Source organism: Berghia stephanieae, chromosome 6 (genome assembly GCF_034508935.2).
Source record: "Berghia stephanieae isolate SIO BIC M18660-M18661 chromosome 6, UCSD_Bste_1.3, whole genome shotgun sequence".
NCBI lineage: Eukaryota > Metazoa > Mollusca > Gastropoda > Nudibranchia > Aeolidiidae > Berghia > Berghia stephanieae.
In genome coordinates, this window is record NC_088365.1 from 32043841 (window position 1) to 32061817 (window position 17977).

At 36.6% G+C, this 17977-nt stretch overlaps 1 protein-coding gene across 1 annotated transcript in view; it reads left to right on the top strand.

Annotated features, from left to right (window-relative positions):
• The window catches only part of LOC144975675 (uncharacterized), a 25695-nt gene extending 13910 nt beyond the window's left edge, over nucleotides 1-11785 (top strand). The window contains exons 11-17 of the mRNA XM_078919866.1: nucleotides 940-1122; nucleotides 3559-3732; nucleotides 5724-5895; nucleotides 6627-6781; nucleotides 8630-8681; nucleotides 9183-9430; nucleotides 10981-11785. Coding sequence (XP_078775992.1) covers nucleotides 940-1122; nucleotides 3559-3732; nucleotides 5724-5895; nucleotides 6627-6781; nucleotides 8630-8681; nucleotides 9183-9430; nucleotides 10981-11160 — 1164 coding nt within the window. The 3' untranslated portion in view covers nucleotides 11161-11785. The remainder of the gene's footprint in view (nucleotides 1-939; nucleotides 1123-3558; nucleotides 3733-5723; nucleotides 5896-6626; nucleotides 6782-8629; nucleotides 8682-9182; nucleotides 9431-10980) is intronic.
• The last annotated feature ends 6192 nt before the right edge of the window (nucleotides 11786-17977 follow it).

Here is a 17977-nt window from a genome sequence, read left to right on the forward strand (position 1 = left end):
TGTACAATACGTGTCCACATAGCCGGAAGTTCTTATTAATCAACTACAAACCGGAACCACTTCAACAAACATCAACAGTCAACAAACCAAACTCATGTAACACACAGTCCTGACGATGGCTGCTTAGGCCTGAAACATCGATGTGGACTGACTCAAACATTGTGGTCAATATTAAAATTATATATATATATATATATATATATATATATATATATATATATATATATATATATATATATATATATATACATATCCTATTCAAAGGTACCAGACGATTGATACTTTCCCTTTCAGGCGACAAAACAAAATTCTTTCCGATTATAGATGGGGTTTTTTTTTAGCCCTGTATGGTGTTGTTTTGTTTTTTTGTCGGGCATGCGCGGGCATATTTTTGCGTCCACTTTAGATTTTGTAATGTTTTCGTTGACCAGAGGATTTTGTAACAGAACGTGTCGTTCGGCATGTTCCATATTATAAGATGACAAAACAAAAAATCTTAGCGGAATACAAACGAAACGTGATTTAAGTGAGAGTGCGCCTCGTGATATAAGAACATTATCTTTGAAATTCTCGGTTATTGAATACTCCATTAATCTCTATTCCGCAGATAGTAATCCGGGCATTTCTTGCAATAATAATATAATAAATAATAATAATAATATAATAATAATAATAATAATAATAATAATAATAATAACAATAACAATAATAACAAAAACAACACAACAACACAACAACAAATAATAATAATAATAATAATAATAATAATAATAATAATAATAATAATAATAATAATAATAATAATATTAATGATGATGATGATAATAATACTATTATTATCATCATCATCATCATCATCATCAATGTCGTCATCATTGTCATCATCATCATCATGACGAGTATATGGACATCGGTACAAATCGTTTTTCACCTCCTCAGCAACTCAACTGGACATCAAAGCCGTTCAAGGATGACATTCAAGTCACGTGGCGAATGGCTGGCGTCCCCTGTCTGCCTTCCAGCATAGTTAGAAGGAGCCTGGCACACACCAAAACCTTATTCCAATCTATCTGTGACTACATCCATATCTGGGACGAGGGAATTCTAATCAAGTTTGAAGACGTAAGACTTCATGGCAATATTAGTAGAATTTTCGAAGAACGGTAAACAACGCGGAATTATCTTTCCTTGTCTGCTGCTGTCCCTTACACCTGAGTAGAATCAGAGTTCTATTTGTACCCGCCATATTTTGTTGTTGTTGTTGTTTTGTGGTTGTTTCTTGGCATATTAAAAAAAAACCCACACAAAACCTGTTAAAAAAAATAAAAAATAAGCAACCTTACCTATCATCGACAGGAGGCGCTTCCATTTCATCCAGTCCTTGGCTACTGTCTTGGCCCTCTGTCAGGAATGCCAACCAGTTTCATTCCTTTCCTTTACCACCATCTCACGCCTTGTTGTTTTTGGGCCTTCGTTTCCCTCTCTTTCCCTCTGGAGTCCATCCTGGTGCCACTGCGAATGGGTCTTTTCCTCTCTCCTCAAGACATGCCCTATCTAATTTCACCTATTCCTCCTCACCACCACACTAAATTTCTCTGTCTTTGTCCATTCCAAAATTCTCTCAGTACTTACATGCTGTTGCCATCTTATCAATATTCTCCTCGAACATTGTTTTCATTCTTCTCCTTTCCCACCTTTACGTCATGTTGTTTCGGGCCTTCCTGTCACTCTCTTTCCCCCTGGAGTCCATCCTGGTGCCACTGCGAATCGGTCTTTTCCCCTCTCCTTAAGACATAACCTATCCAATTTCACTCCCCCCCCCCTCCCATCACCACCACACTTAACTTTCTCTGCCTCTGTCCATTAAAAAATTCTCTCCTTACTTACATGCTATTGCCATCGTATTCTCAATATTTTTCTTGACCATTTCATTTAATAAAAGCAACAATGCACTTCATATAGCAATGACGACAAGACAGATCCTAATAATGATGACACTATCTTGCTTACATTCTTACGTAAACCTCACCAGTTACCATTGTACGGTTTTTTAAACTTAGGTGTCAATAAAATATCTAACAGTAAATATTATGTCAGCATCAACCGGATACTTAAAATAAAATTTTAAGCTCATCTTGCATAATTTAAGGAGTATGAGTTTAGTTTCTTGTACGACAAAAACCTTAAATTTTCTATTTCTGTTTATTTTGAATAAACGATATTTTAAATATATCTGGTTAATTCCGACATTACCAAGTTATAGTTAGACGCCGAAGCAGCCCGACCGATCGACTGACCGAACACGTGATTAATTTTTTCTCGCGTCCTCTCGTCTAATCTCGTCACTCCGGAATAGAAAGATGAGGCGGAGCTTATATGATATAACGCAATGAAAGTTCTGTCCGATGGAGGGTGGGGGGATATCACCTCTCCAAAACTTACCTTATTATATGAGATCTTGAGATTCTTATCCAATCATCGATTGCTCGTTTGACAGCTCGCTTGTGAACAGTTAGGAGATCATCTCTTGATTTATGGACAGGCGGCTTTGCGTAAAGGCGCTGAGTGTTGTATACATCAAAGAGTACCGCTGACCGATGGGTAAATAGTGGTTGTGTAACCCAAATCCCTGCCGACTCGACTGCGAGGTCTTGTATGTAATAGTTGCGTATATATATATATTTTTATTTTTTTTATATAAAAAAAAAATAAATTTTTAACAACGCAATTAGTGTTTTAAATGCTTTTGAATCACACGAGATACATCAGTGTGCTCGTCGCGTTGAGAATTGAAAAATGAGATATAAATCAAGCATAATCGACCGGAAAATAAAGAAACTATCATTAAATTAAAAAAATTGAGCAATATTTTTTCCAAATTCAATCTGCTAGAAAAAAGTTATTTCTAAGCCTATTTTTGTGAAACAAGGATAAATGTTCTCCTTTTTGCAACCTGATTCAAACAATGTGGTTTTCAAATTTATCGTATTCATAATCATTTGGAAGCTACAGAGAAAGGCGTTTTTGTGTAATCCCTTTCACACACACACGCACACACACACACACACACACACACAAACATATACAAACAATATACATCCCTGGTCATCTATTGCCTATATTATTAAAGTTAATGTATACATCCCATGCGGATTGCCACTAGCCCCCCCCCCCCCCACTCCCCAACCATTTCCACCATCCAAGTACCAGCGCCACATGCACTACTATTGAATGACACTGACCTTGTCCCTCCCCTAACACACGGTAGGGTGAGGCCTGAGGTAGTCTCCATTCCTTCCTTCTCCGTTTCTTGTCAGCTTAAACAGCTCTCTATTACGTGACCTTAGATCCGATGTTGCATTTCGCTTGAGAGCCTTCACTCCAGATCTCGTTCATGGTCACGTGAGAAGGCTAGATCCGTTCGGGTTCGGCGTTCGGCGTCTCGATCGGCCCGATTTCGTTAAAAGCCTATTATATCAGATTGACGCGGTCGGTCACAAATGAAGTTATCATGCAAAAAGGCAAAGTTGTAATCGATTATATCTGCTCCAATGTCAGGTCATCATTTGTATGGAAAGCGTCAAGAACGCCATCCACGTGGCTTGTCGTGTTAACGCAGATGACACAGAACCCAGGGAAAAGATGGTTCAAGTGCTGTGGGTTCATCTGGCAACCGTGGCTAAGGCTACCATGGACTTCATCTCCTGGCAATTGCCTGGGCTCGTTTTTCAAGTATGTATATTTAGATATTATACGAAAAATATAAGGTCTGACGTTTTAGAATAACCTTGCACTGATATGCACTGAAATAAATATTGGTACTGCAAAGGCCAGGATACAGATGACTCTTGATGCTTTGAGCAAATGGACAAAAGACTGGGGTATGAGAGTAAATGCTGATAAAACCACATACACAACATTCAGCTTATCAACCAAAAAGCAATCTATGCGATTAACTTTGGATGGAAAGATTCTGAGAGAAGACCTTATGCCTAAGTATCTAGGAGTGAAATTTGACCCTCGACTCACTTGGAAACATCAAATAGATGAAAGTCAACAGAAAGGGTACAAGAGAATGCAGCTTCGCCGAAAACTTGCTGGAACGCAATGGGGAGCAAACTCAAACGTCCTGAAGAAGACATATCTTGGATATGTAAGACCTGCAATAGACTATGCCATATCGGCGTGGGGAACGTGCTCACAGGCTCAATTTCAAAAGGCTGAAAAAGTCCAAAACCAATGCCTACGCGTGATCACTGGAGCAATGAAAACAACACCAATTCACAAGATGGAAACCCACACAGGAATAAAACCTCTCAAAGAACAACGAAATTAAAAAATAATGACACAATTCTCAAAGATAAAATTCATGGAATCCCAACACTGCATCCAAGTACAATGGAAAAGAAAGAGAATCGACTCAAAAGGGAAAACTTCATCGCCTTGGGACAAAAACTAGAGAGCAAATATAAAGTGACACCAAAGGAAGATATTGCCCAAATCAATGTCCCAAATCTCAAACCACCACCGTGGAAAAAGAAACAAAAATTCATAACCATCAACAAGAAAAACATTCGAAGCAATAATGACAATGCTCAACTCCTAAAGATGATTGATAAAAAATACCCAATGACCAACTGGATAAGAGTTTATACAGATGGCTCAGTTTCCGGCCCCCTCATGAATGGAGGTGCTGGTGCACTCATACACTGGACAGATAAAACAGAAACAAAAATATCTGTATCAGTGGGTTCAATGTGCACAAGTACTAAAACTGAAGAAAAAGCCATCCTCAATGCAACAAAAGAACTACCCAGAGATCACAGAATATACGGGAAAAATGTGGTTTACTTGACCGACTCTGATGATGCTCTCCGGTCTATTGAAAATCACCAGGACTCTGAAGCCGCACACACTGTGGAGGCCCTTGAGGGCTTATCTGATAAAACAGGAAAAATTGTGCTGCAGTGGATTCCAAGTCATGTAGGTATGTATGGAAATGAAATTGCCGATTAACTGGCCAAAGAAGGAGCCCAAAAGGAACAACCGAAGTCGTCAATCACTTATCATCAGCAAAAGAAAATAATAAAGCTAAAAATAGACAAAGAAAGGAATGACACACACCTGGAACACAACAAGCAGGATCCAATCCATGCCATTCAGCGAAGTAGCCAAGTCACCCTATTCCGCCTCCGAACAGGACTAAGAGGACACATGTTTACAAAGCTAGGTATTGGAACAACCCCCTATTGCCCATGTGGAACCGACCATGAAACCACTTTACATGTGCTTATGGATTGCCCATTATACAACGTGCAACGTTCAAACCACTGGGTCACCCCTACAACACTCAACACAAAGCTCTATGGTGAGGCTGAGGACCTAAAGCGGACCACAGACTTCATACCAGATATCGGACTGCAGCCATAGATGTCCATCAGAGGAACGAAGAAGAAGAAGAAGAAGAAGAAGAAGAAGAAGAAGAAGAAGAAGAAGAAGAAGAAGAAGAAGAAGAAGAAGAAGACAATAGTAACTTTGACTAAATAACTTGATGGTTTAGGAGATATTTTAGATTTATGCAAATACATCTCAAACCAATGTAAAATTCCATTACAACAATGTAAAATCAAGCAATACTGACTTAATCTCTTTTTGAAGCGGTGGGTTGTATGTCTTTACATACATTTTTTTATTTATTTATGGCGTTTGATGTTTTATTTCAGACAAGACTGTCATTATTTGGGTCGGTGTTTTTCGTAAATAGAATAGCAGGGACTGAAATCGAAACTTCATTGACCAAATGTCTGACAACATGGCGGTTTGGAGGTCACCTGACTTTATCAGAAGGAATGATGGAATACCAAGTTAATCTCAGTGTGTTATTTCCATTTGAAGGTATGCTATTTTAAACACGATTGTAAAAAATTCTCTAAGGCCAACTGTCAAAATTTTTTTTACGTTTTAAGACGTCATATGGATTAAACATATACACAGAAAAAATTAACTGATAAACTTTTTTTTTTTAATATAAAAGATTGTAAAAGGGAGGAGTGATGGTTAGGAGTAGTTAACACGCAATACGGTGAATGCGATATTTTATGATAAAGCCAAGAAATATTAACTGCGACCTGATACCATACCTTATTGTTATACCCCAGATAAGGTTTTTACCTAACTTGACTCAAGTATAAAGCATTACTTGACGATAAATGGAAGTATGAATTGTTATTTTCCACTTCACAAAGAAAGAAATGCCTTGCTTACTTTAAGTTTATTTATTCATTTATTGTCTTTTTGCTCTTGACGATACAATCAACATTTTTCTCATTTAGATTTCTTTTGTCAGCACAAAATTTGAAGAACTTTTTAAATTATAGTTATCAGAACTCAATGCTATGTAGTACAGCTTGTTTTGCTGAACAAAGTTATGTATAGCAGTTATGCCTTTAAAAAAAAAGCAGTTTTGTTTTGGATGGGTAAGACGTTTCGGGGAAAATACATGAAAAATGGTGGTAAAGAGAGAGTTAATCATATTATTGTATTACTTTAAGTAGTTAATCATGATAAAGGTCTATAAAATTGGCCGCTTTTATTGTCTACGTTTCTTATCTTCTTTCCTCTCCCAGATGACTCAGTGTGGACACCACGTGAATGGTTACAACTGGTCATAGAGAAAGCCAAAGAACTCAACATATCTGTCGGTTGCCATCAGTCAAATGACCGACTGCAAAATCGCAAGAAGCGACCACTCCGTCATCAGAAGTCTTCCAGGAAGAACAGGGTACATACGATCACTTTCCATTTCTTCCACTGGCATGACTGGTGTTTTAAGTTAACCCTTTCCTTACCAGCCATTTTCAGAATTTTCTCCAAAATGTCACACTAACCCGACACTAAAATAGTTTTTTCTTACTCAAACAGAAAAACAAAACGTACATTCTATGAATAATATTGATCAGCAAAATGAACTCTACAACACAGTGTCACGTTTTTATAGCTATAATAAAACATTTTTCTTTAAATTGTGTCATTTACAAAAGAAATCTGAATGATAAAAGTCCTGGTTTCACAGTAACGAATGTGACAATTTTCCTATGGTTGGTTAGAAGAGGGTTAAAGGACCTTACTATCAAAACTCGTCTTCAGCCAACAGTGTGACTGTTTTTGTTGTTTGCTGGAGAGTATTTTAGCCCAATACTTTCCTTGTTAAATATTCTGTTCTACTTTTAAGCTATTATACTCATTTTTGTTCAATATGTACCTAATTCTTATAATATATTGACATTAACAACGTTATCTCAATATCCTTACCAGGCCCAGATTGTTGGATATGCTTTGGGTTTTTTGCTTCTTTTTTTCTGTAAGACATTATCAGTGACTCAGTTTCGTCAAAATTTGTAAATATGGCATTTTAAAACAAAATACGGAACTGGTTTCTTTTAGTAAGCAAGAATGTTTAAATTTAGCTTTCCGCTCTGACAATACAATATACAAATTAATGAAGTGTACATGTCTAAGGTCTTTATGTCTGTTTTGGAATCCGTGTGGGTTCAAGTCAAGCAATTGATGGGTTATACATATTGCTGCCCTTCCGTCTCAAAGTTTCCTTCCTTACTTAACCTCTAGGCGACAGAGTAAATCTCCAACCATCACGGCCTGTTGCCATCTTTGGCATCTATCCCCACGTCCACTTTTGGATCTTCATGTCACGCCCCAGGGTCCTTCTCCACATCTCCAGTGGTCTCCCTCTCCTCATTCCCTGCGGGGTCCATCTAAGGGCGACCCTTGGCATAGAATCATAGTTCATTCGGAGGACATGCCAGTCCACTTCCAACTTCCATTCACAAGAAGAGATACAGGCTCTAACACTGTTCTCTTCATCGGGTCGCTGATTGGGATGGTTTTTGGCCAGAAAATCCTCAGTATCTTCCTCAAGCATGTTTCAGAGTTTTTAGTTGGATCAAGAAATTTTCTTGACCTGCTCTCTACTAAGAGTGTGTCTTGCCATTTGATATGTAGGATTTTGCGGAAATATTTTTCGAAGGCCTGAACTTTTTTCATTGTTTTCGTTAATCTCGTCGTCTCGGATCCTTTTATTGCGGCTATGTGGTCTAGTGGTGTGACACTCGCTTTCGGATCGGAAGGTCCTGGGTTCGAGACTCGCTCAGCGCATAGTTGAGTCACTGAGAAGACTATTTACTCCCATTCTCTCACCGTACCCAGGTGTAAAATGAGTACCTGGACGTTAACAGCGTTGTCTCTGTCCGAAAAAAAATTGTAACATCGCCTTACAGGCGTCATGTCCCGTACTAAATGTTAAATGTTGCTGTTGGCCAGGGACACATTGTAAAGCGCTTCGAGCACATTTAGTGGATATTGCGTTATATAAAAGCTCAATCATTATTGTAAAACAGACCCGACATTTGATTTAAATACGTGGTGCTTTGTGCATTTGATATAGTTGTTGATCTCCACACAGAATCAAGGATAGCAAATGATTTTTGTGTTTTTTTTCCCTTCTAATTATAGCTTTAACATATTCGCCGATTACTCCTGTATCACTAATTAAACTTCAGAAATATATGAATTCGTTCACGCTTCGTTCAAAGTTTTATATTGTTTTCCTCAGGGCGTAGAAGTGAAGTGGAAAATGGAGGTGGAGGAAGGGGAGACCAAGAAGGGTAAGAAAGAAATGAAGTTGCAATTATACCGATTTTTTTCTCGTGGTAAACACACACACACACACACACACACACACACACACACATATATATATATATGTATGCAATTCAAATCTTAGATAAACAATGTGTTCACCAATGCATTTCTGATAAACAGAGGTGCCTTTTAAAAATATATACATAATATTCACAGCAATTAATGATTTTAAGTTCTTCCCACTATTCTAGTACACTTTTTCCTCCTCCTCCTCCTCCCCCCCCCCCCCCCCCCCCCCCCCCCTTCTCCAAAAAAAGGGGAGAGCGAGAGAGAGAGAGAGAGAGAGAGAGAGAGAGAGAGAGAGAGAGAGAGAGAGGTAGTGGGGAAGAGAGAGAGAGAGAGAGAGAGAGAGAGAGAGAGAGAGAGAGAGAGAGAGAGAGAGAGAGAGAGAGAGAGAGAGAGAATATTTTTAGAAGACCCTGGGTCGCAACAAACTTACATAGAAAATGCTTCTTTTATCACAGAAAATGATTCCAGCTCCGCAAGTTCCATCCCATCCACTCCTGCTACAGTTTCTGTACCCGATAACGACACATCCCAGAGGACGACTGGAGATCCCAGCACAGCACACGTGTCTTTAACAAAAGAGCAGTTGAAGAAACAAGCGTCAGAGTTGGCCAGTCAGTTTGTGTCTTGTACTCTAGCTCTGGCTGTGGCTGACTTCGTTGCCATCAAATCTCAAAATTTACAAGGTCCACACACTGACGCTCAGGTAAAAGAAATCTTTGCGTTCAGAAAATAAGCAACTTTGTCTCTTTAAACTAAATGAGCTCGCAACCGCGGAAGTGAATCACTTTAAAATATGCATTAGCTTAGTCATACTAGCTCTGAATAAACAAGGCTCTTTACTCTTTACCAGTACAAGCTAAACCCTAAAGCTGGGGGTACGATTGGGTTAGATCGTAGCCTTCGTTAACTTCCCAAAAGTTACATTATAACACAAGAGGACGACAACCCAAAGTGAAAAGCGAGTTGTCGTTCATTAGTAGTGCTCCAGGAATGGGTTTTTGTTGTTTGTTTTTAAGGGTTTTACGGCGCTTGCAACACATAAAGGTCATATCAGCGCCAGTAAAAAGGAAGAAAATGGGATAGTAAAAAGTTCTAGAATTACAATTAAAGCACCCAAGAGAAAGTAAGACAAAGAGGAACTGGGAACAAATAGGGATCAGATTTAGAATCCAAGAGCATACCACCAATGTACTTAGTTTGAGATCACCGGACACATGCACAAAATCCTACTAAGAGGAAAACACTGAAATTATACATTAAAAATAACAAATATAATAATACATAACAGAGATGTGGTCTAGTGGTATGACACTCGCTTTCGGATCGGAAGGTCCTGGGTTCGAGCCTCGCGCTCGGCGCATAGTTGAGTCCTTGGAAGAGGCTCTTTACTCACATTCTCTCACCGTACTCAGGTGTAAAATGAGTACCTGGCCGTTAACAGCGTTGTCTCTGTCCGAAAAATTGTAATATCGCCTAGCAGGCGTCATGTCCCGTCCTACATGTTAAATATTGCTGTTGACCAGGGACCCCTTGTAAAGCGCTTTGAGCACATTTAGTGGATAATGAATGCTCTGTATAAAGATCAATTAAGATGATTTAAAGGGGAAAAAAATATCATCACCCAAAATAATAACTATGCATTTGACTGTTTCCCTCCGACGAGGGCTAGGAAAAAAAACAAGTAATCTCATTCCAAGACAAAGACAGAAAGCAAATTGGAAAACAGATATAAGGGGATAGAAGACACAGTATGTACCTCCCTGCCCGCTATGGGAGGTCAGGATCCCCACCCAGGAATGGGTTTTTGAATTGTTTTTGTTGGTTTTGTTTGTTTGTTTGTTTTGTTTGTTGTTGGGTTTTTGTTTGTTTGTTTTTGTTTTTGTTTTGTTGTTTTTGTTTGTTTTTTTGAAAAAAGGGGGGGGGGGGGGTTGAGACACTTTTAGGTCATTTCAGCGCAACTAAAAAGGAAGATGATCAGGGAAAGGTTTTAGATTTAGATCTGAAGTTAAAGCACAAAAATAAAAAGTTAAATTGGACTGGTTCATATAGGGAACAGAAGATTCCAGGAGCGATCGATCAAAGTGCCCATTTTGCCATTACCTAAAAGTCCAATCCAGGTCCAAGCAAAGGGTACCGCGATGAAGAATACATTGAAATGTTTGCAACGTCTAGATTCAAAACTAAAAATTAAAATAGTACGCAACAAAGAAATGATTTACAAGGGTGAAAATTATATTCATAATTTTTGAACAGGTGACAGCGGCCAGGACGACAGCAAATGCTGCTCTTGCTGTTCATACTGGGGACTTGGACGCTGCGGCTAAAGCTGTCATTGAGGCTGTGCATGCTGCAGCAGGGACTCATGGGAAAGGGAAATCAAATTCTACGTCACAACATGGCGGTCATCAAAGTCGTCTCTGTACTATCTTGTGAGGACGTCGGCATAAATCACAAACTCTGGGTGTGGATGTTCTTCAGAGCTTTGCAGAGAGTTATTCTGTACGTTTGGATGGAAATCGAAAGTCCTTAGAATTGCCGCTATTGAACATGAGGGAATGACATAAATTAAATATGTTATTATCCATGCTAAATCACAATCAAAGTCTTCATTATTGCCATATTGATTAACAGTAAATGCCTGTGTCATCCCAAACTTTTACAGGTGTGACACTAACGTACCAATTTTAGCCCTTTTAACAATGCACGATTGTCTCAAGCTTCAGTTTCCATCCTATCTGCAATTCTACGTCGCATGAATGTAAAATGTGATTTATATTTAATTATGCACTTGTGTTCATAAAAAAGGGGGAAAAGAGCCGTTGTGATGGATGTCACGTTGTGTGTGGTAGAGATCCGAACTATGGCGATGAACATATTTTGTCATTAATTGACCAAGATTCACAAAGACACTTTGGACACCGATTACATAGCGAAGCATTCACTATTTCCTCTAACATTTAGAGACAGTTGTTATTGTTATATTGAAATAAAATATGACAACACTTTTGGTGTTAAGTGAATGAATGTCATCGAATAAATTTTGTTTCAAATATTAAAACTTTTGTGTTTTGCATTTCTAAATAACAACACCTGCGGTTGATCCTTCAGTGACACAGACTAATTTTCTTAAAGGGAATTTCTCCAATCATTAAAGAAAACCTACAGGCATAACACAATCATTTTCACTAAGAGAGCGATGCGACCCTGGCCATTGAGAGGCTTATCTATCTCCAACAAGGAAAAAAAAAGGCATTGTTTGTTTTTTTTTTTTTTGCTTGTTTTCAAGACTTGAACATGACCTGCGATCTTGTAACGCTGTAAGGTCATATCGGCAAATTGACTGATAGGGTTACTTTAATTTTGGACGTTTAATAGCGGTAAGAGTATACAATTAGACCAAATGGTCGCAATGAGCCCATACCTATTTGGGCTGTCAGACCTGCATATAAGTTCACATTGATGAATTTTCAAGGTTGATGCGTCGTCAGTGCTAGCGAGACAACTCCGCGAAGACTCCAATCTGACGCGCCTCACGTTGACATAAAATTTGCCGCTGAGGAAGCTGGCGGGATCAACTTGGGGTGCTCATCAAGCGTTCCTGGGGAAGTCCACCTTGGCACTAAGCTATTCCGCCGCGGATTATTGCGCTCCAGTGTGGGGTAGAAGCAGGAACGTTGAGAAGGTAGATGTTAAACTTCGCAAGTCCAGGCACATAGTGTCGGGAACGCTGGTCACAACGCCTGGAGAATAGGATAACGCAGCACGTCATTTTCAATTCACTTAGAGGCTAATTTTTCTTCCTTGGTACTTTGTCATACACACAGTGGCGGTTCTAGCCTATTTACAGTGGTTGGGCAAAGAGGATTCGGTCATATATATATATATATATATATATATATATATATATATATATATATATATATATATATATATATATATATATGATATATATTTTTTATTTTTTATTTATTTTTTTTTTTTTTTAATAAAATTTTTTTTTGATTTTTTTTTTCGCCTTTAAACAAAAAATATTTCAACCACCAATAATCACATTCACAATGAAATGACAATACCAGTAGATTTTAATTCTTCCAAACGTAATCAAAAATGAATCACGAAAGAGAATACAACTAAAAAATAAAGCGACGAGACATAATGCGACAACACCTTGACAATACAAGTCCATTTCCTTCACTCGAAAAATTAAAGAGATGCTTTAATCCCTCAACGGCGATATTAATATTGCTTTTACATATTTCTGGTTTTCAGTAGTACGTAGTAACCTTAAAGTTTTCATGGAGAAGCAACAACAGCGATATGACTCGAGTTTCATTCAGAGCTCAAATTGCATAATTTTTACTGCTGTCTTGGTGGTCAGAATGATTGTGCCGGTGGTGGTAGTGGTTGGAATAGTGGTAGCGGTGGTGGTGGTGGTGGAGGAGGAGGAGGAAGACGAGGCGGTGAGGGGTAATTATGGTAGTGGTTTTGGTGGTGCTGTTGGTTAGAATGATAGTTGTGGAGACGATGACGGAAATTGTATGGTGATGTTGATATTGTTTTTATTTCTATTGTTGTACTTGTTGTTAATATTGTTGTTGTTGTTGTTAATGATGATGATGATGATGATGATGATGATGATGATGATGATGATGATTATGATGACAACGACGATGTCGTCGACAATGATGGTTACCATACGATATTACAAAATTTATTCAATCTTAGGCTTTCGCCAATTAATCATACAATTTGATGACCACATACATGAAAGTGGAAAATAATGGCAAATGGGACCAAACAATAAACTGATACCATTAATAACCACCAAAAAAAAATACAACAATAGTAATACCACCAATACGTACAATAATAATAACAATGATAATAATAATAATAATAATAATAATAATAATAATAATAATAATAATAATAATAATAATAATAATAACAATAATAATAATAATAATAATAATAATAATAATAATAATAATAATAATAATAATAATAATAATAATAATAATAATAATATTAATAATAATAATAATAATAATAATAATAATAATAATAATAATAATAATAATAATAATATAATAATAATAATAATAATAATAATAATATTACCATCATCATTACTACTACCACCACCGCTACCACTATACCACCATCACCATCATTATTACGTTTCCAATTATTTTTTCTCGTTTTTTTAAATTTGATATCTATCAAAACAGACGAAAATTCCGGTGATTTTTTTAAAGGGTAGTTAAAATATCTACGATTTTATTAGCCCTGAAAACTACGATTTTTATTTTCCTATCTAAAGTAGGCAGGTCTGCTATGACAAGTATCAGTATCAGTTCCATAGTCAAAATAAGACAAACAAAAACAACGTTTATTTAATATTAGGCTTTCGCCAATACTTCATACAATATAATTAAGACAAAATAATGTTACCAATCTCTCCTCATGTATTCGTTTGACTATCGTCACAATAATTACCGTGTTATCTTTGCTCCTTACCCAACCAATCCCTTGCTTCCCTCCTCTTCATCGCGAACCATCTTATGTATGTATTAGCTTCAGGACGGGCAAGTACGGAATCTGCCCACCCTTCCGTATTTCCTCTATAACTTAGAATTCAACTATCTCCTTACTCAGAAGAGTATTTCTCGTATACTAATTCAATTGTTGAGAAAACCAAAATGGTGGTTGTATTTTATATATTTATTTAGTCGTGACTTTTGAATAAAAGTGTTTTGTTTTATTAGAGGGAATACAATAGAAAATTATATTGTTTTGCAAAAATATTTAGTCTGGCAATAAAAATACAGCGGTAATTACTTTAAGAATAATAAAAAAAAAAAAAAGAATTAACAAATTAATTTGTTAAAAAACAAAACAAAAAACAACAACAAAAAACAACAACAACAACAACAAACAAATAAGAAAACAATTTAAATAAATGAGTTTTGAGAAACACTAAAGAAAACGAGGGGAAAAAAAAGAAATAATTTAAATGGATAAACAAATATATTAAAACAACACAAACTAATACTAAATTGATATAATATTAGTAAATTAATAAATTTAATTCAATACTGGAACCTTCCCAGCACAAGTAAGGCAATAAATAAGAAAAAGTTCGTTTGCCAAATCTCTATTTAGTGTACACTGGTTAATAAGGTGGGCTCATTTGATATGCCCGACCTAGTACTAGAGAGGCCAGACAGCAAAATCACCGTCAGGCGACGTGACGATGAGATGACGATGTGGGCGGAGTGGAGTGGAGTGGTTGGGGGGGGGGGGGGGGGGGGTGATAAAAAGAACAGGAGCGTATCCTGGTTTATGTATTACGGGATGCATGGTGATTCGCAATCTATCAAAAATACACACAAATTGATTTCAGTACAAAGTATCAATTTTAAGTAGTAACTTTTGAAATTATCTAATTTAGATTTGATTATTTCGGACCTGGTAATACAGCATATAACTTGAAAAAACAGGCTGGTAATTGCCCACCCTGCCCATTATTACCAGCCGTCCCTGCATACACATGTCTTAAGATTATTTATTTGTTTATCAGATCCACTTGAAACACAAAATAAACTTATTTTCAGCTAGTTGTCAATGCAGTTTTCATGCAGACTGACACTTTTTTTGTTGGTGTGGCCACGTGACAACAGAGATTAGGCATCCAATAGAAATAAGTTTTGAAAACTGTAATATGAAATCTTTTTGCCTCAATTTTTGTGACCCATAAATGGCGTTTTGAGGTCTTGAAAAGATTAGAATCAGAAAATGCCAGAACCGGACTGTGAACTGAAAAGTGGAGAATTGCCAAACTGAACTGTTCCACCGCAGGCTTCGTTGTATACGATGCGAGCGAGCATATTTGCACCGAAGGACAACACCACTGATCAAGAGTGAAGACCGGATACCAGGGACGGCTGGTAATAATGGGCAGGGTGGGCAAATACCAGCCTGTTTTTTCAAGTTATATGCTGTATTACCAGGTCCGAAATAATCAAATCTAAATTAGATAATTTCAAAAGTTACTACTTAAAATTGATACTTTGTACTGAAATCAATTTGTGTGTATTTTTGATAGATTGCGAATCACCATGCATCCCGTAATACATAAACCAGGATACGCTCCTGTTCTTTTTATCACCCCCCCCCCCCCAACCACTCCACTCCACTCCGCCCACATCGTCATCTCATCGTCACGTCGCCTGACGGTGATTTTGCTGTCTGGCCTCTCTAGTACTAGGTCGGGCTAATTCAAATGAGCCCACCTTATTAACCAGTGTACACTAAATAGAGATTTTGGCAAACGAACTTTTTCTTATTTATTGCCTTACTTGTGCTGGGAAGGTTCCAGTATTGAATTAAATTTATTAATTTACTAATATTATATCAATTTAGTATTAGTTTGTGTTGTTTTAATATATTTGTTTATCCATTTAAATTATTTCTTTTTTTTTCCCTAGTTTTCTTTAGTGTTTCTCAAAACTCATTTATTTAAATTGTTTTCTTATTTGTTTGTTGTTGTTGTTGTTGTTTTTTGTTGTTGTTTTTTGTTTTGTTTTTTAACAAATTAATTTGTTAATTCTTTTTTTTTTTTATTATTCTTAAAGTAATTACCGCTGTATTTTTATTGCCAGACTAAATATTTTTGCAAAACAATGTAATTTTCTATTGTATTCCCTCTAATAAAACAAAACACTTCTATTCAAAAGTCACGACTAAATAAATAAATAAAATACAACCACCATTTTGGTTTTCTCAACAATTGAATTAGTATACAAGAAATACTCTTCTGAGTAAGGAGATAGTTGAATTCTAAGTTATAGAGGAAATAAATACCTTTAAAGGAAGGGTGGGCAGATTCCGTACTTGCCCGTCCTGAAGCTAATACATACATAAGATGGTTCGCGATGAAGAGGCGGGAAGCAAGGGATTGGTTGGGTAAGGAGCAAAGATAACACGGTAATTATTGTGACGATAGTCAAACGAATACATGAGGAGAGATTGGTAACATTATTTTGTCTTAATTATATTGTATGAAGTATTGGCGAAAGCCTAATATTAAATAAACGTTGTTTTTGTTTGTCTTATTTTGACTATGGAACTGATACTGATACTTGTCATAGCAGACCTGCCTACTTTAGATAGGAAAATAAAAATCGTAGTTTTCAGGGCTAATAAAATCGTAGATATTTTAACTACCCTTTAAAAAAATCACCGGAATTTTCGTCTGTTTTGATAGATATCAAATTTAAAAAAACGAGAAAAAATAATTGGAAACGTAATAATGATGGTGATGGTGGTATAGTGGTAGCGGTGGTGGTAGTAGTAATGATGATGGTAATATTATTATTATTATTATTATTATTATTATTATTATTATTATTATTATTATTATTATTGTTATTATTATTATTATTATTATTATTATTATTATTATTATTATTATTATTATTATTATTATTATTATTATTATTATTATCATTGTTATTATTATTGTACGTATTGGTGGTAGTACTATTGTTGTATTTTTTTTTTTGGTGGTTATTAATGGTATCAGTTTATTGTTTGGTCCCATTTGCCATTATTTTCCACTTTCATGTATGTGGTCATCAAATTGTATGATTAATTGGCGAAAGCCTAAGATTGAATAAATTTTGTAATATCGTATGGTAACCATCATTGTCGACGACATCGTCGTTGTCATCATAATCAGCATCATCATCATCATCATCATCATCATCATTAACAACAACAACAACAATATTAACAACAAGTACAACAATAGCAATAAAAACAATATCAACATCACCATACAATTTCCGTCATCGTCTCCACAACTATCATTCTAACCAACAGCACCACCAAAACCACTACCATAATTACCCCTCACCGCCTCGTCTTCCTCCTCCTCCTCCACCACCACCACCACCGCTACCACTATTCCAACCACTACCACCACCGGCACAATCATTCTGACCACCAAGACAGCAGTAAAAATTATGCAATTTGAGCTCTGAATGAAACTCGAGTCATATCGCTGTTGTTGCTTCTCCATGAAAACTTTAAGGTTACTACGTACTACTGAAAACCAGAAATATGTAAAAGCAATATTAATATCGCCGTTGAGGGATTAAAGCATCTCTTTAATTTTTCGAGTGAAGGAAATGGACTTGTATTGTCAAGGTGTTGTCGCATTATGTCTCGTCGCTTTATTTTTTAG